Source organism: Rhea americana, unplaced genomic scaffold, assembly GCF_003343005.1.
Source record: "Rhea americana isolate MKP2758 unplaced genomic scaffold, rheAme1 scaffold_48, whole genome shotgun sequence".
NCBI classification, from domain to species: domain Eukaryota; kingdom Metazoa; phylum Chordata; class Aves; order Rheiformes; family Rheidae; genus Rhea; species Rhea americana.
In genome coordinates this window covers 2,187,756-2,212,430 of record NW_028186623.1, presented here as the reverse complement: position 1 = coordinate 2,212,430, position 24,675 = coordinate 2,187,756, and the positions used below count along the sequence as shown (strand labels likewise).

Below are 24,675 nucleotides of genomic sequence, written 5' to 3'. Positions count from 1 at the left end.
CTGGGGGCAAACCTGCATGCCTTCTCAGCCACCTGGGCCAGGCCCCTCCTGCCTGGCTGCGTTGTCCGTCATCTCTGGGGCCTATTTCTCTGTGGGAAGTGAGCCAGGCTGTTTGCCCATCTGGTGTCACCAGAGGTCTTTGCAGGGAAGAGAAGCAGGCTGAGATGGGAGAGTAGAAAGGGACTTTYAATGAACCTCTTTCCACTCTTTCCTGTTGGAGGTCAAAGGGAGTGGGCCCCAATTTCCTCTTTTCAAACTGAGAGGCATGCTCAGCAGGGCACCAGGGCTGTGCCAGGGACACAGCAGGGAGGAGGACGGGGTGGTGCAGAGCCATGGCAGGTGGCAAGGAGGTTGCACAGGGATGCAGGGAGCTGGGGCAGGTGGCACAGCAGGTGGTGGCAAGGTGACACAGAACTGGATCAGGTGGCACAGCTAGGGACAAGAAGGTGACCCTGAGCTGATGTCTGGTGGCAGGGGCAGGGGATACAGMTGGGGACAGTGAGGTGACCTCGAGCTGATGCATGTGTGGCAGAGGCAGGTAGCATGGCTGGGGATGGTGAGGTGACCCCAAGCTGATGCATGGTGGCAGSGGTAGGGAGCACAGTTGGGGACAGGGAGGTAACAGAACTGATGCATAGCTGCAAGGGGCACAGCTTGGGGCAGAGGTGACACAGAGCTGATGCGTGGTGACAAGGGGCAGGTGGCACAGCTGGAGACAGGGAGGTGACACAGAGCTGATGCATGGTGGCAAGGGCAGGGGGCACAGCTGGGGATGAGGAGGTGACACAGAGCTGAGGCATGGTGGCAGACAGCATAGCCGGGGACAAGCAGGTGACCCCCAGCCGTGCCTTGCCGAGCCGTGCCGAGCCGTCCCGGCGCACCGCCCGCCGCTCCCGGCAGTGCGCATGATACTGCGGCGCGGGGCCCCGCGCGCGCCAACCCACCTTGAAACGGGCCCGGGCCGCGCAGCCAGCCAATCACCGCCCACTCCGCCGCGGCGCCGCCAATGGACTGCGGGCGGGGGCGGTGCCGAGCCGCTAAAGGGCGCAGGCTAGGCTGCGCGCCGCGCCGTGCCGGCGGAGGGCAGGTGCAGCGCGGCGAAGCGGCGGTGGCGGCGGCGGCGGGATGGGCACGGTGGTGGCGGCCGGCGGCCGGCCCTGAGCCGCCCCTGCGGCCCGGCCAGCCCCGCTGCGGCCCGGGGAGCCGAGCCCCGGCCCGGCCAGCCCTGCCCCGCCCCGGCCGGGCCGCCCGGCGGGCGGAAGATGCTGCGCACCGGGGGCCGGTAGTACTATGATTTGGTATGTGGCCGCTTTGGTAGCAAGTGTGCTCGGCGCCCGCGGGCTGCCCGTCCAAGGTGAGTGGGGCGGCGCGTCCTGCTCCCCCCGGGCTGCGCCCCGTCGGGGCGCCCGGCGCGGCGGGGAGGCTCCGGGGGCACGCTCCCCGTGCGCCCCGGGGGAGCTTGTCCGGGGRAGGGGGGAGCTGGCACCAGGGAGCACGCACTGGGGGGGTCTGCACCGGCGGGGCTTGCTGCGGGGCGGGGGGAGCGCCCGGGGCAGGTCCGCACTGGCAGGGCCTACTGCGGGATGGGGGGAGTGCGCCCGGGGCGTTTGCACRGGCGGGGACTTGCTGTGGGGGGAGGGGAAGCGCGCCCGAGGAGGATGCACCGGCTGGGAGCTCGCCCCGCGGTGCGGGTGCGTGGGGCGCGCCGTGGTTCCGCGTGGGGTTTGCGCCCCCTCGGCGGGGGTGAGGGCGAAGGACTCGGGCTGCTGCGGTCGCGGCGCGGTGCCTTTCTGAAGCCGTCCTGCGGAGGGAGCTGCGGGGGCGCCCCACGCGTGCCCACGAGCGTGGGGGCCGGCGGGGTGGCTGCCGGCGGTGCAGCGCTGCAGCCTCCGGGCCCGTCTGCACCTCCCCTAGGCGCTGCAGGGCTCCTCGGGGGAAGCTGATGAGTGCGGGGCTGCTCTCTCCCCTCCCCTTGCCTTCCCCAAGGCTGGGGGCAGCAGCAGACAACAGCCCCCCATGCTCGAAGGGGAGCAGCAGAGTTTGCCCTTCTGTGCCAGGCTTTGCCCTCTGCCTGTGCAAGGGGAAATGCAGAGGGACTTAGCCCCTTCCCTGTTCTTCTTCCCCTCCAGTGCTTTGGCTGTGCCTGGCTCTTTGCTCCTGCCCACAGGCTTTTGGGGTGATCTTGTTCCTTGGGACCTTGGTGTCTCTGTCAAACTGCGGGTGGCCACCCTTCTTCCTCCCCTGTTTTGGCATTGATGCTTATTGCTCTTCCTGGGTAGACTGAGGCACAGGGTTGTCCAAGGTCAGGAGGGAGACAGTGGTGGGAATAACCCTAATTTTCCTGCTCAGGCTTCCTGTCCCTCAGCTGCCACCTCCCTCCCTCCCTTCCTCCCTCAGCCCACAGCAGTCCCTGCAGGTGGAGGGTGAGCTGCGTGCTGCCTGCGCTCGGCTGCTGATGCAGCATGGTCTCCTGAGCCCGCCAGCCTCCCCAGCGGCAGTGCAGGGAGCGTGCCCTGCTCGGGCAGCTGGTCCAGTGGGCGACTGCCCCGTTTACCTGAGCGCCGAGRTGCAGAAGGGGTCGGTAGGTGGGCTGGGGCCCACGGAGCGGCACCGTGGGTGTGTAATTCAGCCCTGCCCGTGGGGATGCGGTGGCTGCCAGCAGAAAGCAATGGCTGGCTAACAGCCACCGCTACTCTTCCCTCCCCGCAGCGCAGGGGAATACTGCCTCGCAGGCGCTTCCTCAGTGATCGCGGGCGGGCTGGGAAGGCGGCTCGGCACACGCTGGGAGGCCCGCAGTGCCCGCCGCGGCGTCAGCGCGCTGGGGAGGGATTCCTCGAGCTTGTGATGTGCTTGTGCACGGATGYGAGCAGGAGAGCCTCTGCCCCTCCGCACCCCGCCGCCGTCTGGGCATCCTGCTTCCCCACGCCAGGGTCCTGCCTTGCAGCCGGCTGGCGGCTCCGCGCAGGGGGCTGGCTGTTGTGCGGCAGCCGGCGTGGGCTGCGGGCTGGGGTCGCTCACTGCGGCTGCCCTGTTGGTGTGATGGGCCACTCGTGCCTGGGGCTGGTTTGAAGCCGCAGCCAGCTGCTCTCTCTCTGAAATGCATCCTGCAGTGTGGCAAGGCAGGAATTTGCAGCAGTGGTTGTAGAGGATACCTCTGCCTCTCGGAAGAGCAGAGCAGGGAGTTGGATGCCTGGGATCTCAGGCTGCTGAGGAATGCCCTTTGCAGGTCGGCATGTCCTGGAGAGGGCTCTTCARCTGTGCCAGTGCTGCGGGGCGGGCGCTGGACAGAAGCGAGTGGGCTGCCGGGGGCCCCGGGTGCAGGGGCGTGCGTACGGGGAGGTGCCTACGYGTGTACGTGCTGAATGAGTGTACTGTGAGTAATGCGTGGGTGGGCACTGTGCGTACTGGTGAGGGGGTGCCGCGGGCCAGCCTGGGGGGGGGCGGGGAGAGACGGGGACTGTGTGGGGACAAGGATCTCGCAGGAGTTATGGCAACTGGAGCAGCTCCCGAGCCCCCGTGTCCTCCCTGCTTGGGAAGGTGAAGCTGCCCCCGGGGTCCTGGGGCTGCATAGGGGGCTGGAAGGCAAAGCAGAGGCTGCCTGGTGGGGATGACCCTGGTGTCCCCTCAGTCCCCGTGCTGCAGGGGTAGGGTCTTGCTCCTGCTGCGGTCACAGCCACTGGATGCAGGAAACTACTTATATGGCGTTTAGCAAGGCAAAAGCCAGCGACTCCTGTGGGTGGCTGTCAAACCCCATCTCCTGGGAGCCACCGGAGGCAGCGAGGATGTGGCTGTAGGAAGGAGCCTGCAGCACGTGGCTGGTGGCAGGGCACCGTGGGTCTGCAGCATCCCCTCTGCTGTCCCGCTGTCCCCTGGGGAAGGCTGGCCGTGGGCATTCCCCAGGCTGGTCGCCGTGCCTCTGCCCGGGGAGCTCCGGTTTGCCTGGTGCGCYGGGGGACCTGTGGGTTTGCTCTTTGCCTGTAGCACGGCTGGCTCTTCCTCCGTGCCCAGCAGTGGCCGCTGCTCTGGCTTGACCTCAGCCATCCCTGCAGCGTGTCTGTCCTGAGTCACTGGTCTGAGCGCTTAAGGGCAGTGCAAGTCACTGCTGGCGGCTCGCCTTGCTTCCCCCCCTCCTCAGCTTGCTTTCAGTCTCCTCCTGGGCTGGCTGCCCTCTCTGGAGGGTACCCCTGCACGTGAGCCGTGGCAGCTGAGGGGATGCGGGGCAGGCTGAGACTTTCCCTCTGCCCCACACAGGGCACTGGGTGCTGTTTTTGGAGAGCCCTGACTGGACTTGCCCCTTGGGATTGGAGGTCTGCCCATTGGGAGAGGGGGCTGTGGCCTTCCTCCCCATGCCTCCTCCCTGCAGAAATGCAGGGGGCTTGCAGCAGTGCCCTGCCAGCAAGTAGTCCTCTTGCCTCGCGAGGCTTTCCGAGGGCTTTCCGAGCGTTAATCCGCTCAGTGAGGGAAGGAAGGCATGTTATCCTCCTCTAACAGCGGGGGGAGGAGAGCTGGGCACAGGCAGGGCTGTGGCGGTCCTGGGGCACGTCGTGAGTTGGTGTTGGAGGWGGGATCTGGGCTCTTGGCGTTCCTTGTGGTGCTGTGACGCTAGGGGATTTCCTCAGTCTCCCACGAGCTTGATGTGGACTTGTGCAGCATTCCCGCAAGAGGAAACGCTCCTGGATCTGGCTGTCACGGCTCGTCTTGGGTACGAAGGATGGCTTGACTTGGCGAGTTGCGCCAGACCTGGCGAGGCTCCCACTGAAGGGGCCCCTCAGACCATGGCGGGTTGTGTTGCAGCTCCGACCTTGGCTGTGCAGAGCTGCCTGTCTCCGTGCAGCCGTCGTGGAGCCTGCCTTTCCGGAGGGCTGCTCTGYCTGCATCCCGAGGGCTGGCTCTGCTCTTGGCGTCTCCTCTGCTGAGTGTCACGTTGTTGGTAGGGCACCTGGAGCCAAAGACCTAAAGGCCTGGCTGGAGGGAGATGGTCTGTGTGACATGAGAGGACTGGTGGAGCTGCTCGTTCGCTGTGGAGGCTTTTGGACTGGAAGCCACTTGCTTTGGCACATACTTCTGCCAGAGCTGGACATCTCACTGCGTTCATCTGGCAAGGGGCTGCTTTGGCAGTGGGGTTAGCCAAGGGCTTCTAGGGGTTGGCTCAGCTCCTATGTCCATCATTCTCCAGGCGATTTTGCTAAGCTTTACCTGTTGGATTGGAGCAYGTGGGATCTGAGAAGGGCAGGATGAGATGTGTCTGTCTTGATAGTAGATTTGGCTTTGTTATTGGGTTTTTGCAGTGATCCTTTCCTTGCTTGGTTGCTTTTTGATGTAGAAATTCAGGTTACCCTGATGGATGGGTCCTGCAGACCTTCTCTGATCCTCCCCAAAGCTGCTGCAGGGAAGGTTAACACTAGTTAACCTTGGCTTGAGGGTGGAAAAGAGGCCCTAGAGATGGGTTATTACAGTCCCTTCCTATGCTGATGAGGATCTTTCCCTCTTCCTTCCTATGTGATAGATGTCTCCTGAGCTCGGGTCCCCTAGAGATCAGCTGGCCTTGAGAGCGCTAATGAAAAATAGCTTCATTGCTCCTGCCTCACACTGTAGAAAGCTGGCGTTGGTGGGAGGATTGCCTGAGCCAGGAACAGCATGATTCAGGAGCTGCTGGCGGGCATCTCGGCTGTCAACATGCAGAGTGTTTGCATCAGAGTTATTAGTTCTAGGGTTGTAAAAGCGCCGGGGTTTGAGCAGGTGTCAGCACGGTTTGGGTTTGCGTGCGCTGCTCGGTGGGCAGGTTGCACGTGGTTGCTGCAGCTCTGGCTGTGCCCTGCTCGTGCCTCCTCACCTGGGTGCTCCCGGGCCCCTGGGCCGGCCCCCCCCCCCCCCCGAGGGCGGTTCGCGCTCGGTGTCCCGCCGCAGCCGCTCGGCTCGGAGGTGCGCGGGGGGCTGGTGGGCAGGCGGTGGGAGCTGCTGGTTGCTGGGAGATGGCTCCCGCTTGGCAGATGCTGCTTGTGCTCTCCCAGCCCCCCGGCCGTGATGACCGCCGAGCTAGACCCGCGCCCCGCGCGGGATGTCCCTCGCCCCTCCAGTCCCCGCGGAGGGGCTCGCGCCGGCCGCCTCCCTGAATCCGGTGGCCGCGACCCCGGCGCGYGGACCGCGAAGCTTGTCCCCTCCGGCTAATCCCACTCCTTCCCCTGCGCCGCCTCTCGCCGCGTGACCTTGAGGCGAGTCGCTTGACCTCCGCACGTCGCCGTCAATCCGTCTGGAAAATCCGGTTTCTAAGGCAGGAACGGCGCTGAAAGCCCAGACGTTGCTCTTAAGCTGGGAGGAGGGGGCTGGCGGCCGAGAGGCGGGTGCCCCTCGCAGCCGATGAGGCGATGGGGCACGGCTTGCAGGACGGGCCCAGCTTTTGCCGTCGTTTCCAAGCTGAGCGAGCAGCTAATTGCAGCTTTCCGCTGCCCGGCTTTTCTTGGCATCCCCGCGGTGCTCCCGGCCCCCAGGCCACGAGGGAGGGGACCCTGCTCTCGTGCCCCGCCAGGCTCCGTATGCGATGCCAGCGGCCGTGTCCTCGGAGGCGCCCACGACGTCCTGCCTCTAGTGCTGGGAACGGGATGTGTCGGAGCGCGTCTCGTCTCTGCGCGCTCTGGCCGCCCTGCGGCAGAGGGGCAGGGAGTGGCGGTGCTGGGCTGTAGCCCCCCGAGCCACGTGTGCCGCAGGGGGTGCGGCAGGTCCAGGGCCTTGTGCGTGCTTCTTGGCAGTCCCCTGTGGTCGGGCAGTGATGGGACAGGCAGGCAGGAGGGGAGGTCTGGTGGGGCATGGTGCCTCTGTCCCCATCAGTAGAGGTGCAAGGAGGTTCGAGGCTCCTGGGGCTTTGGTTGGCCTGGAAAGCGTGTTGCTGCACCCCTGACGAGCAGGGATGTGTCTCTCGGGGCTCGTTTCTGGGTGGCAGCAGGGCGCTGACTTGTTAGCTAATAGGGCCCTGTGTGTGTCCTGTTGCCTCGGTGTCCTCATGACCTTGCATGACTCCTGCGATGGTGCCGGCTGCACGTGACGTGATGGCTCCGGCGCGCTCGGCACTATGGAAACCTCCTCCTGAGCAGCCTCCTGGGCTGGCAGCGCTGTGTTACGGCTGTCGGCAATGTGGAGAGGGGGTTATTGTAGCAGAGCTGCCTCCAAGGCAGCAAGCCGCGTTTCAGGTGCCAGCACGCTAAGTGTGAGGCGTGCAACCCAAGGATCTCCAGGTGTTTGAGAGCTCTTCAGCCTCGTGTTGCCCTTGGAGCAACCCTGTGCTTGCACAGGGAGCAGCAGGCAGGTCTTTATAGCTCCTGTGCGTCAGCCAGCTCCTGCGCGTTGCCTGCTTGTGTCCTTGCTTCCCCCCTCCTGGTGCAGGAGGAATTGGAAGCCAAAGCTTAGGTGAGGGTCTTCCCAGCCTTGGCGTAGTCATCTTCAGTCTTTGGGGGAGCCTTGCAATGGTGCTGTCTTTACGTGATGGCAATCTTCCCTCTTCCCTTTGGGACGTGTTCAACTCCACCTCCACATCTTGTATTCTTGCCTCCTGGCACACAACATACTCTTATTTTTCCTGGATCCAATCTGATCACAAGGCCTGTTGATTAGTTTTTGTTGCTGTGGTTTTTTTCCTTGCGTGGTGTCCCCAGTTTTGTGTGAGCTTTGGGTTTTGTGAGATTGTGGGTTCAGATCCCTGCTGTGTTTCTCTCCGTTGCTGACCTTGTTTCAAAAGCACAGGTTAAGTTCTGAAACCCCCTGAACTTGGCTGGAAAACCAAGTGAGTTTAAAAATACACTTTTGTTTGTGTTCTGTTTCTTCTGGCGTCTGTGGGTTGTTTTCAAGCATTTCTCTAAAAATGGGAAGGTGCGAAACTTTTTTCTTTTTTTAATTGAAAGCTGCAGTTCTCATTATTTATATGCTTTCAGGAGCTGAGACTTTGAGGGAAACTTGCATGTGGTGTGGTCGGGGCAGCAGGAGCTGGGAGCAGGCATCTCTTAGTACTGGCTGTTAGCACAATGTTTATGGCTTGGGAAGGGGCAATGTGCCCATTTTACGGTCCCAGTGGATGCCTGTAAAACCTAGCTCTGTTGCTCCCTGAGCTGTCCCAGCACTGGTGGGTAGCTGAGCACCATCCAGTTTTCCTTCTGGAAAACAGGGACAGGAGGGCACTTTGGTGTGCCTGGGTCCTTGTGTGTAAGGACCAGCTTGTGATTCCTATTGAAGATGGAGCGAACTTCTCTGATCTTTCCTCTCTCCGCTTGATGTTCCTCCTAGGACATCTCCAGCCTGACTGTGTCCCTGCAGAAGAGAGGTCACCAGTCTGAGACCTTGGTTTCAGGTGGAAGCTATGGATGTGGAGGCAGCAGAGCTTTTCTGGGAGGGAATTCATGAAGGTCTCTCCTGACAAAGGAAGGGCACGATGGGGCTGGTGGCATGGACGGCTGGCTGCTGGGCAGAGAGCCCTGCTCCCTGCAGGAGCTGGGTGCTCGTTAGCTGTTGTGGCTGTCAGTCAGCCTTGCTCATGTGGAGGTGAAGCTTAGTCATGCGTGCAATTACCCACCGGCCTTTTGATTAGACACCGGCGCTGCAAGCTGCCAGGAACTGACCTATTTTCCTCTGTGCGTGTTCTTGCGTTTCCAGTCCAGAGGCCATGGGCAGGCATGTGCGCGGCGCTGGGTCCTGCCGGCGGGGCACGGGTAAGCTGTGGGCTCCTGCTGCTGGCAGCTTGCATGCATTCACATGCCTCTTGTTGGTCTGGGCTCTGCAGGTCCTGGGGACTGGGCTCCCTTCTCCTGGGGTGCGCTGAGGAGTGTTGGGCTCTTCCTTCTCTTTTCAGGGAGCGGAGAGGGAATTTTGGCTCTTTTCGTACCTGTTGTGTGTCTCTGGGTGCGACCCAAGCAGGCACGGCCAAATGGCTTTCAGATGGACTTGGCTGTCACTCTTGGATGAGCTGGAGATGAGGCTGCTAGCGTGAAACCCCAGTGCATCCCTCTCCTTTGGGTTTGCTTGTTCAGCCTCTTGCTCGGTCGCTCGCTTCTCCCCCTTCTCCGCCATCCATTCTGTCCCTGTTTTTCATTTCTCCTTCTGTTAGYGTCTTGGCGCGCTCGCTGTGTTTGTGGCCTCGCTCAGCTGTTCGTGCAGCCGTACTCCCCCGTGCTAGCTAGTGAGCTGGGTTTGAGCCCCCGCGTTGCCCACAGACGGGGGGAGTCCCCTGCGCTGGTGGCCCATGCTGCCCGGCACGGGCTCCCTCGGGCCCGCTCAGCAGGAGCGTGGCTGGTTGGGGCTGGGTCCCGGTGTCCCTGCAGGTAGTGGTGTCCTTGGYTTTGAGTCTTAGGGCTTCCTGCTTGGCCTGTCCCTGGAGAAGTGACGCACTGGCTCTGGTCGCCTCTGGTTTGCAGGGGGGCTGTGGTTCTCAGTGCTGGCGGCTGGCTCTGGATGTCRGGCTTTGGGTCTGTGCACAAGGCAGGAGGAGCTGGAGTCACCTTCAGAGGACAGGCAGCTGCCTAAGAATGTGACTTGCAGTGTGGCGGCAGGATGTCCCCGGGACCCACCCCGGAGGTGTCAAGGCACGTGGCAATGGAGGTGCGAATCCCTTCCGAAGCAGCGTGCTCCCCAGCTCTGCAGACGCTGCCCTGGGCATCTCGAAGAGGTGGCGGTGGGCTGGGGCGGGCTGAGGGCGCTGCCAACGGCCTTCTCGCTCCGGAGGACAGATGGAGAGGCAGGCACCGTGGCAAAGGGGGAAACGTGCTGGAGCAAGCCGCCTCTTCCCTCCCAGGCAGCGACGAGCTGCTCCTGCACTTTATTTTATTTTCTCCCCTTTTGTGCTGAGAAGCCATTAAAGGCCTGAGCGGAGATTAAATTACTGACTGAGTTCCTGGCAGCAGGGCTTGCGAGGAAGGGCCTCGAAAGCCAATCTCACTGCCCGCAAGTGGGAGCTGCTAATGGCCTGGGGGTGTGCAGGGCTGGCAGGGACCAGGCAGGGATGGGTGGGCTGGAAGGAGCACCCAGCACCCCTTGCTGGGCCAGGGAGTGGGCTTTGCTCTCCGTCATCCGTGGACGTGGCAGCTGGGCTGCTGCTCCCCTTGGAGGTGGCGGTGCCCCGGCTCCTCGGGGAGGGGGGGGGGTCCCCACGGCGGCTCCTGCAGCGCTGTGTGCCTGCTCTGCAGGTGGACGGGGGGTGGGCGAGGACGGGAGCCGGCGAGCRTGCCAAGCTGCAGTGAGTCCGGCCGGTGCTGGCTGTTCTCCGGCGGTGTGTCGGGGCGATGCCGCAGCTGGTGAGGGCTCCGAGCCGCCACGCTGCCCGCGGCACTGGGGACCTGTTCTTCCTGGCTCGGGCGAGATGGGTGCTGGAGCCTGGGGRGCTGGGGAAGAGCTTGTCCTTGGATGCTCTTGAGCTGCACGTGACAGCTGCCGTCCCTGGGAAGCGGAGAGGGACTGTGGGCAGGGAAGGGGGAATCCCGGCGCATCCGGTGCTGCTTCTCCTCCCTGCTGGAGGAGCTTGTCCTGGTGAGCTTGGAGGGTGCCGAGGCTGAAGGCTGCTCCAGCTTCAGAAAGCCCAGTGCAGCCCCCAGCCCCCGACAAGCACGCGAGTGGGGGCCAGGCCAGGTCCTGATGCCACTTCTGCAGCGCAGCAAGGCCCCGGGGCGGCAGGGAAGAGCTGAGAGCCCCTCCTGTGCTGACAGGGTGCGAAAGCCGGAGCTCGTTGACGATGCAGCGATAATGAGGCCCAGCAAGGTGCAAGCATGGCGTCACGGTGGCGCGAAGGGGGCCGGGGCTGCGTGGGGGAGGGAGGCAGCAGAGCGGCTGTGTGCGTTTGGGCACCTTGCGCCGGCGCGTGCGTGCGGCCGTCCCTGCGCCAGGCAGGTATGTGGCCCCGCAGGACCTCCCCGTGGCAGCTGCTGGAGAGGAGAGCATCTCGTGTGCTTGCTTGCAGCAGGCATCYAGTGCAGAGGGTCTCCTCGCTGCCTGCCCCACACTTGCTCCTTGCTGACATCCCTGCACCTTTGCACCCTCTCCTCCTTCCCTCTGCCCTGGCCACCCTGGGAAACAGCCGTAATCCGTCCCTGGAGCCCTGTCCGCGGATGCCATGGAGGAGCGGGGGAACCCGGCTGGGCGCAGGGCCGTGCACCTTGCAGCAGGGAGCTGGGCCTGGGCTGCGGCTCGTGCGCTCTCCGTGCTGTCCGGCTGCCGCCCGGCTCCCCCTCCCGCGGGGCCGCTTTGATGGTAAGCTCGTCGGGTGGCGCGGAGCGGGCCTCTTGCCGGTGCGCGCTTGTGCCGGAGCCAAAAATAGCCGGTGATGCTCGGCTCCCGCGGCGGGGAAGCGGTGATGTCACTCCCCRCCAATCACCGGCAGCCCCGCGGAGCAGAGCGGAGGAGTGGGAACGTGCTTCCCCGAGCATCCCTCCCCGAAGGTCCCCCTGCGCAGGAGGCGGCAGCCGCTTGCGGGCGGCTGCCGGGGGGAGAGAGGGGCCCTTCCCCTCCTGGCTGGAGGAGATGGGCTCAGCGGGGCTAAGCCGTGTGTCGGCAGCTCTGGAAACCCCCATCCGCCCCGGCCCTGCCGCGCTGCTGCCTCCCGGAGAAGGGCTTYGCCAGGGGTTTGCAGCAGGGCGCAGATCCGTGGGGTATGGGTTGCCCTCCCAGCACAGGGAGGAGGGAAGGGGCTGGCRTGTGGTTTGCCCAGCCCCGCAGCACCTTTCCTGGGAGCTGCGATGGGGAGAGGGGCTGGCTTGGCGCTTCGCAGCGCTGGGAAAGGGTGTCAGCACGGCATGGAGCCGCTGCGGGAGCGGCGGTGGGGTGCGCCTTGCGCCCTCGGCAGAGTGCTGCGTCAGGGGCCCTCATGCAATGCTGCCCCGCGGTTTTCGGTAGCCGCGAGCTCTGAAACCCTCCCCATTGCCTGGGTTGTGCTGACAGCCCGAGCTTTTCCCTGCTSCAGCTGCCAGCATGTCGATGATTTGTGCTTTCTCAGGGCTTTGCCCCCATCCGGCGGCGGGAGCCGCCTTTCTGCAGGGGATGAAATGCTGGAGGGAGGTGAGTGGCGTCATGGGTGGGCTGGGGCTGGGCACCTCCTGGGGCTGGGCTGCTCTCTCCTGCTTTGAAAGTCACACTAAGGACGCTGAGCTTTGCTGTTGATGAAAAGGGCAGGATGATGACAGGACACGGCCGTGCTCGGAGCCGCAGCCGGGGTGGAGCAATGCCTCGGTGTAATGCCGAGACGGAAGCGAGGTTAATTACCCCAGCCAGAAGCTGGACAGAGCACTCGAACTGCAGGTCACAGCTGGCTTTCAGGAATGGGCCCCTGGTGGCACTTGAGAAGGAGCAGGCTTGGTACCTGCTCCCAGGGTGACTGGTCCCACTCAAGGCTTTCCTGCAGAGCGACTGCTTTCGGGGAAGGCTGTTCCCAGGCAGGACGTGGGGCACAAGCCAAATAACCTTTTTCTGCCCCCAGGGAGTGAGACGGCCCTGGGGATGTTGCTGGGTTGGGAGCAGCGCTGAGCTCCCTGCATGCACCCCTCTGCAAGGGGGCAAGAGACAACCCAAGAGCAGGGCACTGGGGAAGGGTCCTCCACCAGCGAGGCCATYGGGCATCCCCCTCGTTTTAGGGTAGGGGAGGCCTGCAGGGGACAGCTGTCCTTGAGTGGGGCAGGCGCTTCTCTGGGGCGCTGCCCTTGATGGAGGCTGCAGGACCAGGTGGCTGGGGACGCTGGCTGGGCTGGGCACTGGTGCCATCAAAGGCTCTCTTCGCAGGGTGAGTCACCTGTCTGGGAGCAGGCATCATCTCCGCTTGGTGTGCCGAGGGCTGGCGTTTTGGCGTCCCGGGCGGTCCTGGCTCTTGGGCTGTGGCGGGCGCAGTTGTCCGGCGGTGCTTCCCTGCACGAGCGATGGGGGCTGCTGCTGTGACCTGGCTGACGGGCACCGTTTTCTCCTTTCTCCTTTTGCAGGTGCCCACGGCTCAAGGGAGGAACCTGAGTTTGTGACCGCTCGCGCTGGCGAGAGCGTGATCCTGGGATGCGACGTCATCCACCCGCTCACGGGGCAGCCCCCTCCCTATGTTGTGGAGTGGTTCAAGTTTGGTGTCCCCATCCCCATCTTCATCAAGTTYGGGTTTTACCCTCCCCATGTGGACCCAGAGTATGCAGGTCAGTGTGGTGGTTGCCTTGCTGCTTGGCGCAAGGCTGTGCTCAATCTGCTCCGTAAGAAATCACGCTTGCTCTGCCTCTCATTGCATTCTTTCCACCCAGTTGGTTTTAATTAAGCAGCAGCACTAGGAAGCCAGCTGGGCTGCGTGGGACGGGAGCAACCGAGGCAGAGAAACCCAGGGTGATGCGTGGTGGCAGCGGCTGCTGCYGCTGCTCACGGGAGCAGCTGTGAGCCTGAGGTGACGCTCTGGGAGCAGGACCTGTGCTCAGCCTCCTCTGGGAGACTTATTCCCGTCCACCTCCGAGCTGGAGCCAGGGACGCGTGCCAGGCAGAGGCGGGAGGTGCCTCCTGGAGGAGCAAAGCCGATGTGGCCGCTCTCCAGTGTGCCACCTTCCCCACGTGGCTGGCGGCTTCTGGTGGCAACTCCGAGGGCTGAGATGGGCTCAGGGCTGGTTTCTCCGTTTCCTTACCAGCCCTCGCCCTTCTGCCGAAGTGGCTGGCCTGGGGGGTGCTCGGGTGGGAAGGGCACGAGCGCAGGCTGCCGCAGCCTGTGCTGAGACCCACCAAACTCGCCTGGTTCTGGCTGTCTTGCTGCCGGGCTGGTTCCCCCGGCTGCGGGCAGGTTCAGCCTGGGGCACCGAGGGGTGTTGCCGGCAGGGCTGGCGGGGGCAGAGCTGCTTTTGGGAGGCTCCCAGGCCGGGGAGAGGGCTGTGGGCCACGTCTGCTCGAAGGCTGTACGGGGTCAGCCCCACGCACGCGTGAGCAGAAGGCCTCTGTGACGGCGAGCGGACGCCGCTCGAGGCGCCTCACCTCGCAGCGGCAGCTTGCTCGTCCCTCCTGAGCTCGTGCGAGGGCTGGTGGCCGGCGGGACCGGAGGGGGCCGTGGGGCGCCCGCCCCGCTGACGGGGCCGCGCTCTCCCCGCAGGCCGGGCCAGCCTTCACGACAAGGCGTCGCTGCGCATTGAGCAGGTGCGCTCGGAGGACCAGGGCTGGTACGAGTGCAAAGTGCTCATGCTGGACCAGCAGTACGACACCTTCCACAACGGCAGCTGGGTGCACCTCACCGTCAACGGTGAGTGCCGGCGGGCAGCGGCGCCGCGTTCCTCTGCGGGTGTCGCTCCCGGGCTCCGCGAGGCAGCCGGCGCGCGTTGGCCTGAGTCGAGCTTCACCCTCCGTTTCGGCTCTGCTGGGGTCACTTCTTAAGCCCGGAGGTGGCCTGTGGGACAGTGCTGTGGGGTTTGGGAYGGGGCTTGTTCTGGGAGCGCAGGGACGTGCCGCCGGCTGGAGTAACAAGTCRGCTGTGGTGGGGTAACGCTGGGGGACGGGGACGTGGGTCCGTGCATTGGCCCGGGGGTCGGGAGGCGCAGCGAGGATGCCGAGAGGAGGCGAGGAGCAGCGTTGCGATGGGGTTCGAGGCRGGGAAAAAGCAGCCCCCCGTGTGCGCACGCATGCGGTGAGGGTGAGCGAGACCCGAGCTTTCCTTGCTCCTCGGCGGAGGTATCCGGGGAGCCAGGGGTCCCGCTGCAACCCTGCCCCGGCTGGGACGGCAGCGCCCTGGGAGCGCTGGTCCCCAGCGCGCGGTGAGCGCACGTGGCCGGCACCTCGCTGCAGGCCTGCGTGCGCTGTCAGCTCTGCACCGGCGTCTCTTGAATCGCTGAGGGGTGCTGGGCGTAGAGTGTACTTGCATCTTAAAGGAAAAAAAAAAAAAAGAAAAAGAGAGAGAGGAAGAGCAAACTTTGTAATTACATAGTGTAATTATGTGAAGCTTGTTTAAAGGAAAAACATAAAGAAGCAGGGCTAGGGAYGAATCTCCTCTTTCAAACAAAAAGATCAGAAAATCAAATTTTATTTTCTTGAAATTCAGATTTACTTAAGTTGCTTTTTCGTTTTGTTAACACTGTGTATTAAGCTAATTAGCAACGTCTCCTTTTCCATGCCGGGAGTTGTCTTTATTTCTAGCCCGGGCGGCGCAGCGGCAGGGCTGTGCCTCTCCCTTTGAAGCAGCCCGCCGTGACGCGGCCGGAGGAGCGGTGCAAGGGCTGCTCGCAGCCCTTCACCATACGTCTTGCCTGACCTTGAGCGTTTTATCCCTCGTTTAGGGAGGACGTTTGYGCTGCAGCACAAAAAAAAAGGCGCAAGGTGCCCTTGCTTAGCCAGGAGCCTCTGCTAAGTCTGCGAGTCCTCGACTTTGCTGGCTTTGATTTAGCGGCTCCCCTCCGGAGCCCCGGCGTCCCCCGCGGCCGTCCCAGGGCTCCCGCACTTGGCTCCTTTGGCAGAACCTGGTGTTTGCCAGAGTTTCTGGTGCTGAGCGCATAGGGACTTAATAACAAAATAATAACCGTAATCCTCGAGGTCTGTGGAATTGCTTTCAGGGGGAGGGCTTTGGCTTCCCTGAGTGCATTCGAACACTTAATTTTCTTAGGGGAAAATAAAAATCATTTTTGGGAGAAACAAAATATAATTCTCTTTTTCCGAGCAGATTAAATTGCCAACCTGTCTTCCTTGAAAGTGGGCTTTAACAACTGCTGGTAATTAGGGGCGGGCTGTAATCCTGCCAGCCTCTTTAATCAGAAAGCAGTCTTTCGATCTGCACTGCGGTGTTTTCCTGTGTTTTGACAATAGTGAGCCCAAATACAACGGGGAAAAATCGCACAGTGCCCTGGCGCTGCTGGGGAGGGCATGGCTCAGCGGCGGGGTGCTGGGGAGGAGGGCGCTTTCCCCCCGGCGGGAGCAGCTGGGGGTGCTGCTCCCAGGCGCCTGGGGATGCGCCGCAGCGGGGCTGAGCCCCCCGGGGCCGTCGGGCTGAGGTGGGGAGCGGGCGGCGGACTCCGTGGGCGTGGAAGGGGCCCGGTGGGGTTTCTGGCTCGGCTCCAGCGTGCGACTGGAGCCGGCTCCTGTAATTGCTGCAGGATTGGGGTGCAGGGGGCTCTGCCGGGGCGGGCGGCGGGCTCACGCCGGTGTCCGCGTGCCCCGCAGCTCCCCCCACGTTCACGGAAACGCCGCCGCAGTACGTCGAGGCCAAGGAAGGCAGCAGCATCACCTTGACCTGCATGGCGTTCGGGAACCCCAAGCCCATCGTCACCTGGCTCCGGGAGGGAGAGCTGCTGGGAGCCGACGGGAAGTACCAGGTACGTGCCAGGCTGGAGGAGGGGGCTGCGCAGCCGGCGGGCTGCTCGGGTGCTCCCAGGTGCTGGAAATACCGCCCAGGCTGGTCCTGTGCTGCTGCAGCCGGGTAGAAACTGTGGATAACGCTGGGGCCAGGGGCTGGTGGGCGCGAGACGGGAGCTGAGCTCTTCACCTTATTTCTCCTGGAGCCGAGGGCCRGGCCGGGTGCCGGGGCAAGAGCCAGCACGTGCGCCCACGTGTCCGTTCGCCTCCATCTGCTCCCTGTCCCTTTTCCCTCCCCCTCTGCTTGTTACCAGCTTGCAGCTCCAGGCTGGTAGAGGAGGCCGGGCAGGGACGCAGTGTGTCCAGCAGCCCGCGCCGCCAGCCCCGGGTGCTGCCCGTCCCTGGCTCCCTGGGCACCTTCCTGCCTCGTGGCTAGGTCCCTGCGGGCCAGGGGCAGTGCTGGTGGCCGGGTCACTTGCCACGCTGTGCCCGGTCCCTGGGACACAGCTGCTCTCCCAGGCAGAGATTCCATGTGAGCTGTAATTGGCAAATCAGGCATTGGAATCAGTGCGGGCACTAATGAGAGTAATTAGGAATCATTTGTTACTAATTGGAATAGAAGGATGAGGCAGAGAGAGTGCAGGGAGGGAGACTGGCTGGGAACAAGGCTTTCTCTTTCCATGGGGAGAGGGTACCTCCGGGGGCRGCACCGTGGCCCACGGGGCAGGTAGCTGCCAACACTGCTGCCCGGCAGGAGACGGAAGACGGAGGCGCTGGAGGAGGGGGAGCCACTGGGCAGCCACCAAAGCAGTTCCCCTTGCCTGGGGGTGCTGGGGCTTGCAGAGCCTCTTGCAGAGCAGCTCCTGTCCCGTGCCAGCCCCAACACGGGCCGCCGCGGGTGCTGGCGGGGCCGTGCAGGGTGCATGGTTCTGCTTGCCGTTCCCTGGGGGATCGGGAGCAGGTCCCGGCAGAGYGGCACGGGGAGGGGATCCTCCGGCAAGACTTCCTCCTCCTTGTAAAATGCTGATTGTTTGGAAATATTTGGCAGGAAYGGAGCAGTTGGAGTCTGGTGTGCGTCAATCACTTCTGCGGAAGATGAATACATTGCAAGCGTTTTTTTTTTTTCTTTTTCCCTTGGCATTGAGCAGAAATGTGTGTTGGTTTATTAATATCAAAGGCTGGCAGAATGGGAAAACCCATTTCTCATCTGCCTCTAAAAGCAGTCATAGCTCTCTACTGTCGGCTCCTCCTAGCCCTTGGGCGAAGCCGGCCAGGCGTCTCAGGGCCGGCGGGTTTTGAACTTGGCGCCGCGGAGCGGGCGGGTGCCCTCCACGAGAGGGCCCTTGGGTTGGTGCCCGCGTGTGCTCAGGCGCCTTCCGCTCTGCTCCCCCAGGTGAGCGACGGGAGCCTGACGGTGCTCTCCATCAGTCGGGAAGACAGAGGTGCCTACACCTGCCGGGCGTACAGCATCCAGGGGGAGGCTGTTCACACCACCCGCTTGCTCGTTCAAGGTAGGTTTTCCTGGTGGGAGCCGCTCGTGCTCTTCCTTGGTGTCTCGGGGAGGCTGGAGGGGAGCGCTGATCCCTTCGGGAAGGTGCAGCGYGGGGAGCGTGGTGGCTGTGCAGGTCCCGTGCAGCTGTGCAAGAAGCAAGAGCATCCACGTATCCATCAAGGTATTTTGAGTGACTGGCAAGACACTACTGAGGAGATTGCCAGATCTTTCTTACTTTAACCCATGTAGTGCTTTTATGCTCACTCACTGCTAAACTGCTTTCTCTAAAGCTGAGAGCCTCTGACAGTGCCCTGATGTGCTCTGTGCCCTGCAGGTGCGTTAGGGATGATGTTTATGGGGCTGGAGCACTGTAAAAAGAGTAACTAGAAACATCCCAGCACCCAAAGAGCAGCGCGAGGGTGAGCCCAGGCAAGCGAGGCAGCCCCAGGCCGGTCCCTGGCACGGCCTGGCCTGCAGCGGCTGCTGCACCGCCTCCTTGCAGCCTTCTGTTAAAAGCACCATCAATAAATAAACAAGGAAATAAAGCCCAAACCCCAGACGTTTAAATAACATTAGAGGCTGCCAGCTCATCCGACCACGCGGAGGAGAGCAGGATTGAGGCTGCCTCTGCCTCCTGCAGCGGAGGCAGGGCTGGGCTTCAGCCAGCGCCGGGACGGTCCCAAGCTACCGCACTAAAAGCCTGGCGGCCCTTGGCATGTCCAGGGAGCTCGTCCCCGTGCTCGCCCTGCCCTCTCGGCCCAGGATGAGCCTGCCTTTCCCCAGGGGCCCTGGTGCTCCTCGCGGGCTGCTGCAGCCYCTCTCTGCCTCGGCACGCGGCCCCCAGCACCGCACGCACTGCTGCGTGTTGCAGTGCTCCGAAACCCTTTTCCAACCCGATTAGTGCCTAGCTGGGTGGGTACCGGTGTGCAGGGCACTCTCAGCATGGTTCCTTTGAGAGAGTCTCCAGCCTGGTCCCCTGGCCCAAGTCGTCCACAGTGAGGCCGTGGCGTTGCCCTGCGGGGTCCTGCCGCTGCTGCGGGCTCTGCGAGGGCAGCGTGCCTGTGTGGCCTACATCTGTTGTGCCTAGTGCCCGGTGGCTCTGCATCCCGTTTATAGGACAGAAATCCACTTAATTGGGGCACCCCGGTGGATAGGCTGTCATGTTGATTAAGCAGCTGTGCCGATTAACAGCCGGGCTCTGATTGCGGCTCGGTTTTGTTTGGGAAGCAGGGAAAGATTGAGAATGTCACCAAGCGCCTTGTCAGATAGCAATGACACATGGCAGCTCTCCTGTTCCCTGGGACTCGGCTCCCTCTTTCATTAAATAAATGTTTAATTAGGTCAGTGTCTACCAGCGGAGAGAGGAGCTCGGGRTGTCCTGTACCAGTGCGCTGCTTTCTGTCGTGGAAGTGAGCTATGAGCGCTTGCRGGTTGGCTCCGCAGTCCCAGCAGTTTGCCGCTTTCCCCTGCATTTTTCCCGCAGGCTGTACAAGCATGGAAACGTGCTCCGGATGGMGAAACGCATTAGCTGTGTGCCTTGGGAGACGAGGCAGCGCTGCTGGTTATTAACGCAGGGCAGAGGCTGGGGGGAGACGCGAGTTAGCCAGCTGGGAAGGAGAGGGCTGGCGTGCTCCTCGAGGACCGCCCCGGCTCCCTCCCGCGGGTTGTCGGGCCGCTCCGTCCCTAAGCTGGAGGGAGCCGTGAGGCCCCAACCTGTGCTGTGCTGGTAGCACGAGCCGGGACGAYGTGCCTCCTCGCTGGGAGGCTGCCTGCAGCCCGCGGCTCTCCTCTTAGCGGTGGAGGTGACTGTGCTGTCCGCCCCCAGGGCCCCCCTTCATCGTTTCCCCTCCGGAGAACATCACGGTCAACATCTCCCAGGATGCGCTGTTCACTTGCCAGGCCGAGGCGTACCCGGGCAACCTCACCTACCTGTGGTACTGGGAGGAGGAGAACGTCTACTTCAAGAAGTAAGTGCAGGGCTGGCCCGGGTGGGACGATGCTACGGGGTGCTGAGCCTGCTGCCCAAGGTGGTGCCCCTCTGCCCAGGTGGGGTTGYGTGTCCTTGTCTGGTCCCAAATTGTGCAGGGGAGCCCTTGCTCCCTGCCCACAGATGGGGTAGGAATTGCAGTTTTGCATCTCGGGTTCCCTGTTTTTATCCACACAGCTTTTCCCCCTTTTTCTCCTCCCTTCCTCTTCCACAGTGACCTGAAGCTGAGGGTCCGGATCCTGATTGATGGGACGCTGATCATTTTCCGGGTCAAACCGGAGGATGCGGGAAAATACACCTGTATCCCCAGCAACAGCCTCGGCCGCTCGCCGTCCGCCTCTGCCTACCTGACAGTGCAGTGTGAGTGGAGACAGTAGGGCCGAGATCGGAGGCATGGACGCCTAACGAGCCATCAGGCGCAGCGGGATGCACCCGGGTCTAATAATCATACTGCCAGTGCYGTATGATGTGCAGGGAGACGGGGAGGTTCAGGCTGGTGCAGCAGCAGCCTTGGGATATACATCAAATCACACTAGATCATTGCATCTGTGGCGAGTTGGGAGGCTTGGCAGAGTTTCTGGGTTAATTATTCTGCTTGATGCAATGGCACCCAGCATTCRGCGTTTTGTGTCGGGCTGTCGATGCACTGAGGACCTGGGAGGTCGGYGCCTGGTGCGTCGGAGGAAGGTGATCGTTCCTTGCTGTGTACAGCAGGTATCTGGGGTGACATCCCTTCCTGTCTTGGGTGCGTACTGCAGGCTGCTGAGCGCTCTTCCCTTTCACGTGCCTTGGGGCACGTGGTTCAGTCCAACCGTGTCCTAAAGCCGAGAGGATCTCACCAGCTGCAGGGAGAAGTAATTCTCCAAATCTAGCACAGAGAGCCCCTGGGGCTTGTCCCATCATGTATGCTAGGGCAAAAGGGTGAGAGCATCTTAGCCATATTGGAAATGTGTGTCCTGGGTGACTGGGGATGTCACATTATCACAGATAACGCAGTTTGRCTGCTATCAGTGTTCACCTTTGGCTGAAGTGGTTGCTCTCAAYGTAATTAGGTGAGCATCTTACTCTTGCTGATAGAGCTCTCCAGGCTGAGCATGTGAGCTGCCTGCCRGTGGCAGCGGATGCTCACAGCAGGCTTTCCTCATCAGCAGCATCTTGTTGGGCATGGAAATACCACATCAGACTCTTAGTATCAAATACCTGCTTATATTAGTCAATATTTATTATCAAAGTTAGTTCTGGTGGCATGGTTCTCCATGTATTTGTAGCTCTACGAGTAATATTTTTGGGCAGTAACTGATCTAAACAAAGAAAGGAGAACAGACTCTGAATGGAGTATTTCTTCCCACGCTTTTTCTTTCAGACTCCCTGTGCTTTAATATGTAGTGTGCCATGAAGGTCCTATGGCATTCWACAGTAATGGTCTAAATTGCTACATTTTGCAAATGCAGTATTRCTCTGCTGTAAAACATTGTAGCATTTTTATTTCATAATGAAAGATGGGGTAGAACAAACTGGGCTTGAAATTCTGTTTTGGAGGTCTTAAAGCTTGTGAGTGCAGCCCAACCGCTGGTAAAGGTGTGTTAATGAAAAACCCTGCGTCAGCAGGGAGCCGCTATGAGAAGGGCTCGTCAGTCCGTTGCTTTCCTTATGAGCACAGATGAAGGGGTGAGATGAAGGGCAGGGGAAGGGCCTGCCCGGATACTGTGCCCGGGAAGATGTGATCCGATACCGTTAATGCACACAGCTGGGCTGCTCTCCGCTCCCGGGAAAGCGCGTAGTCTCAGACCATTACATCTGCGCTGCCACTAATCCAAGACCTGTCGTCAATGCTCGTGGCCGTTAAAAATAGCTCTAGGTGGGGTTTGGACAATCTGCCTTTCAGACAGGCCTTGCTGGTCTTTGGTGCCGGCGGTTAAAGCCACGAGGCATGCTTGGCTTTCTGTGCCCATACACCTGCTTCCCGTAGGGAAGCCTTTGCTGGGGCTGATGCTTTGGAAGAGAGGCTTCCTGCTCTCCCCAGTTAGGTTTTCTCCATGCTCCGAGATGTGTCGGTTGTCCTCTTGCTCCCCACGGAGAAGGACGTGTCGAGGCTGCATCACCAGAGCTGCCGGCACGTTAGCACCCACGGGAGCGAGACCAGGAAGGGTCTGAAGCTGCCTTTGCCCTCGGCACCAGCTGCCGAAGCAGCTGTCGGATGGGGTCACGGCTCCTGGTTGTTACTGGGCCAGCCTGGATTGTGGCTGGTGACCTCCTAGCGAAAGGCCCTGTGTCCCATTAGGGCCTCCTGAGCCGCCGGGCTCGTTGATTGTGTTCCCGAAGGCGCGCGGCTGAGCCGAGGTGAAGAACGCCTCGTCCCTATGCACCGCTTTGCAATCTGGGTTACGGTGTGAGCGCGGAGTCGGGCGCCGTGGGCGGCCAGCCGGCGGGGTGGGACGGAGGCTAGGGCTATCGACGGCGGGGGCCGGCGCGGGGATGCTTTCCAGCGTGCCCTGGTGCGTGCAGCTCGGCGCTGCTGATGCCGCCTTTGAAAATTCGCACAGAGAACAGCTCCAGAACTTGCTTGCTTTTTTGGAAAAGAAAGCAATAATGAAAGGGACTTGCAGGGATCTTGATTTTTAGGCTATAACATCTCTATGTTTTGCCCCTCCACCCATCCCCTTAGGGCATGCTTTGGTCAAATCAGAGCTGGGAGGAACGCGGGTGGCGGATCTTAAACCCCTCTTGTGCCAGAAAGACGATGATGAATTTTCTCATTGACTTTCCTGTGTTCCCATTAATCACTTTTTTTTAGGCCTCAGATTCTGCCTCTGGGGGCACATTGACACGTCTGCCCCTTCCGGAGGGTGGACCTGGGATGTGACCTTCCCCTTTGCACCAGTACAGGGTTGCTTCACCCACTGCAGACYGGTGATTCCTTCCTTACTGTAGCATAAGCCCCACTGGGACTCTCCCGTAGCCTAGTGCTGCTGGTGTCTAGACGAGATTGTAGAAATACTCACTCTTCTCATTAGAAGTAACTTTTTTTWAAAAAAATGCTTATTAAAGAAAGTCTAGGTTCCCTCCAACCCACTCGCACTTAATTAAAAAGCTCTTAGAAGTGATGTTAATGACACGTTCTAGACTGGAGGATTGCTAGACATCTTACTGTGTGGGTGGCGAAACGCGAGGAGGTTAGATACGCATTTTAAGCTTTTTGCATCCCATTTGAAAGAGTGGAGGAAGCTAATTTTCCGCACAACCCAACCTCAGTTAGACACGGGGTATGAATACAAACAAATAGGGGGTAACCAGTGCAAGGCAGCCTGACGGCAGGTCCCATATCAGTTCTTGGGTGCTGCAGTTGGGTCTGTTTTAAGACTCCGGTGTTAGAATGATTTTAGTTGCTCACTGTTGTTGTATTTAAGTTGCTTCCAATATAAGCGAAAAGCTGAATCAATGCCCTATTGCTAAAAAGGGCACAAACTATGCTTTCTTTCAGACTTTCCCCACTGCCTTTTCCCTCTAGCATGCAAAAAATAACATGAAGGGCACATGCATGAGTTGCCTGGCTTTGGTTTCACCGTGTGCGCTKCTTCTGCTTGGAACGTCAGACCCCGTAACCTCTGCTGGCCTTGGGCTCTCGCCAGCCCTGCACACGAGGCTCGCCGCTCCTTCCACAGCGAGGGTCGCACCTTGCGGGCCCCCGGGGCCGCAGGCGATGGAGCAGAGCGGGGCTTTTGCAGGGTGGGGAGCAAGTCGGTGTGGATGTGGGAGCACACGTTCATAGTGCTGCTCCTTAAATACAATGTTCAGTGGATGGGAATGCAGTGGATGGGGTAAAGCCTCCTGGAAGTGCTGAGCATTGCAGTGGATTTGGAGYGCGTAGGAAGCCTGAAGGTAATGGCCTTTGGGAGCCAGGGTAGTATTTGGGTTTTGAACTGGTTACGAAAGCGGCGCTGATCCTCTCAAGGCAAGCGAGGCGCACGAAGAGCGCCTGCCTCGATGTTGGGGGGAAGAGGAGGATAGGGCTCGTGCGTGGTGCTAACTCGGTGCTGCTCTCCCAGATCCTGCCCGCGTGGTGAATATGCCCCCTGTCATTTATGTTCCCATCGGGATACACGGATACATCCGCTGTCCGGTTGAGGCAGAGCCGCCGGTCACTCTGGTCAAGTGGAACAAAGATGGACGTCCCCTGCGAGTCGAAAAGGTAACGAGGCCCCGGGCGAAAGGCAGTGTGGCCCTCCTGGGAGAGGAGGTAGTTACGCTGCCCGGAGGTGTCCGTACCGCGCACGTGCTTCCCTGCCTCAGCAAGYGATGCTGAGCGTTGCTTGAACTCTGCAGACCCAGCCTTTCCATCAGGAGAGAAAAAAATGTCGATGCGATGACACCGCTTGTCCTTACGCAGCTTTGGACAGAGTCGTTTTAGGTTCTTTAGTGGAGCCTAGGGCTCCTACAGACAYTGTCTGCATCTCCCAAACCTGGTGCCTGCTTCCCTACAAAATGACYGTTTTGGTGGCCCTCTTTTTTTTTTCCAAGAGCAGCTAGTAGTTAAAAGACCCTCTTAAAGTCTTCATCTTCCTACGATCATGGCTTAATAGTCTGAATGAGGATATTAGCCATTAAATATTTAAAACAAATACTATTTTAAATATTTTCTTTAAATATTAAAGATCTGAAGTTTTCATTAAGTTTATACCTGCTGCTGATGTGGGTTTCTTGTCTCCAGTGCCTGTAGGCTCTCAGGTGGAGTTGCAGGATTTTCTTTTGGTGCTACTGGCCCACTAGGCTTGGGCTTCTGTGTTGGTGGGCTTTAGTCCTCAACCTCTCCCTGGGACTAGTGGGACCTCAGCTGGGTGGCTTTTTCTCTCCAGCAGGGAGGCTGCAGAACATGAGCTGAGACTGTTCTGCATAGAGAGGTGGAAGGTCTCAGCATGTGGCTTTCTCTTTGCAGGACTCTTGGATTTTTTTTTTT

The 24,675-nt window shown here is 61.0% G+C and overlaps 1 protein-coding gene across 1 annotated transcript in view; it reads left to right on the top strand.

Annotated features, from left to right (window-relative positions):
• The first annotated feature begins 1,245 nt into the window (after positions 1–1,245).
• The window catches only part of IGSF9B (immunoglobulin superfamily member 9B), a 51,171-nt gene continuing 27,741 nt past the window's right edge, over positions 1,246–24,675 (top strand). The window contains exons 1-8 of the mRNA XM_085316790.1: positions 1,246–1,354; positions 12,936–13,133; positions 14,060–14,206; positions 16,111–16,262; positions 17,636–17,753; positions 19,560–19,701; positions 19,936–20,081; positions 23,768–23,910. Of these exons, the coding sequence (XP_085172916.1) occupies positions 1,291–1,354; positions 12,936–13,133; positions 14,060–14,206; positions 16,111–16,262; positions 17,636–17,753; positions 19,560–19,701; positions 19,936–20,081; positions 23,768–23,910 (1,110 nt within the window). The 5' untranslated portion in view covers positions 1,246–1,290. The remainder of the gene's footprint in view (positions 1,355–12,935; positions 13,134–14,059; positions 14,207–16,110; positions 16,263–17,635; positions 17,754–19,559; positions 19,702–19,935; positions 20,082–23,767; positions 23,911–24,675) is intronic.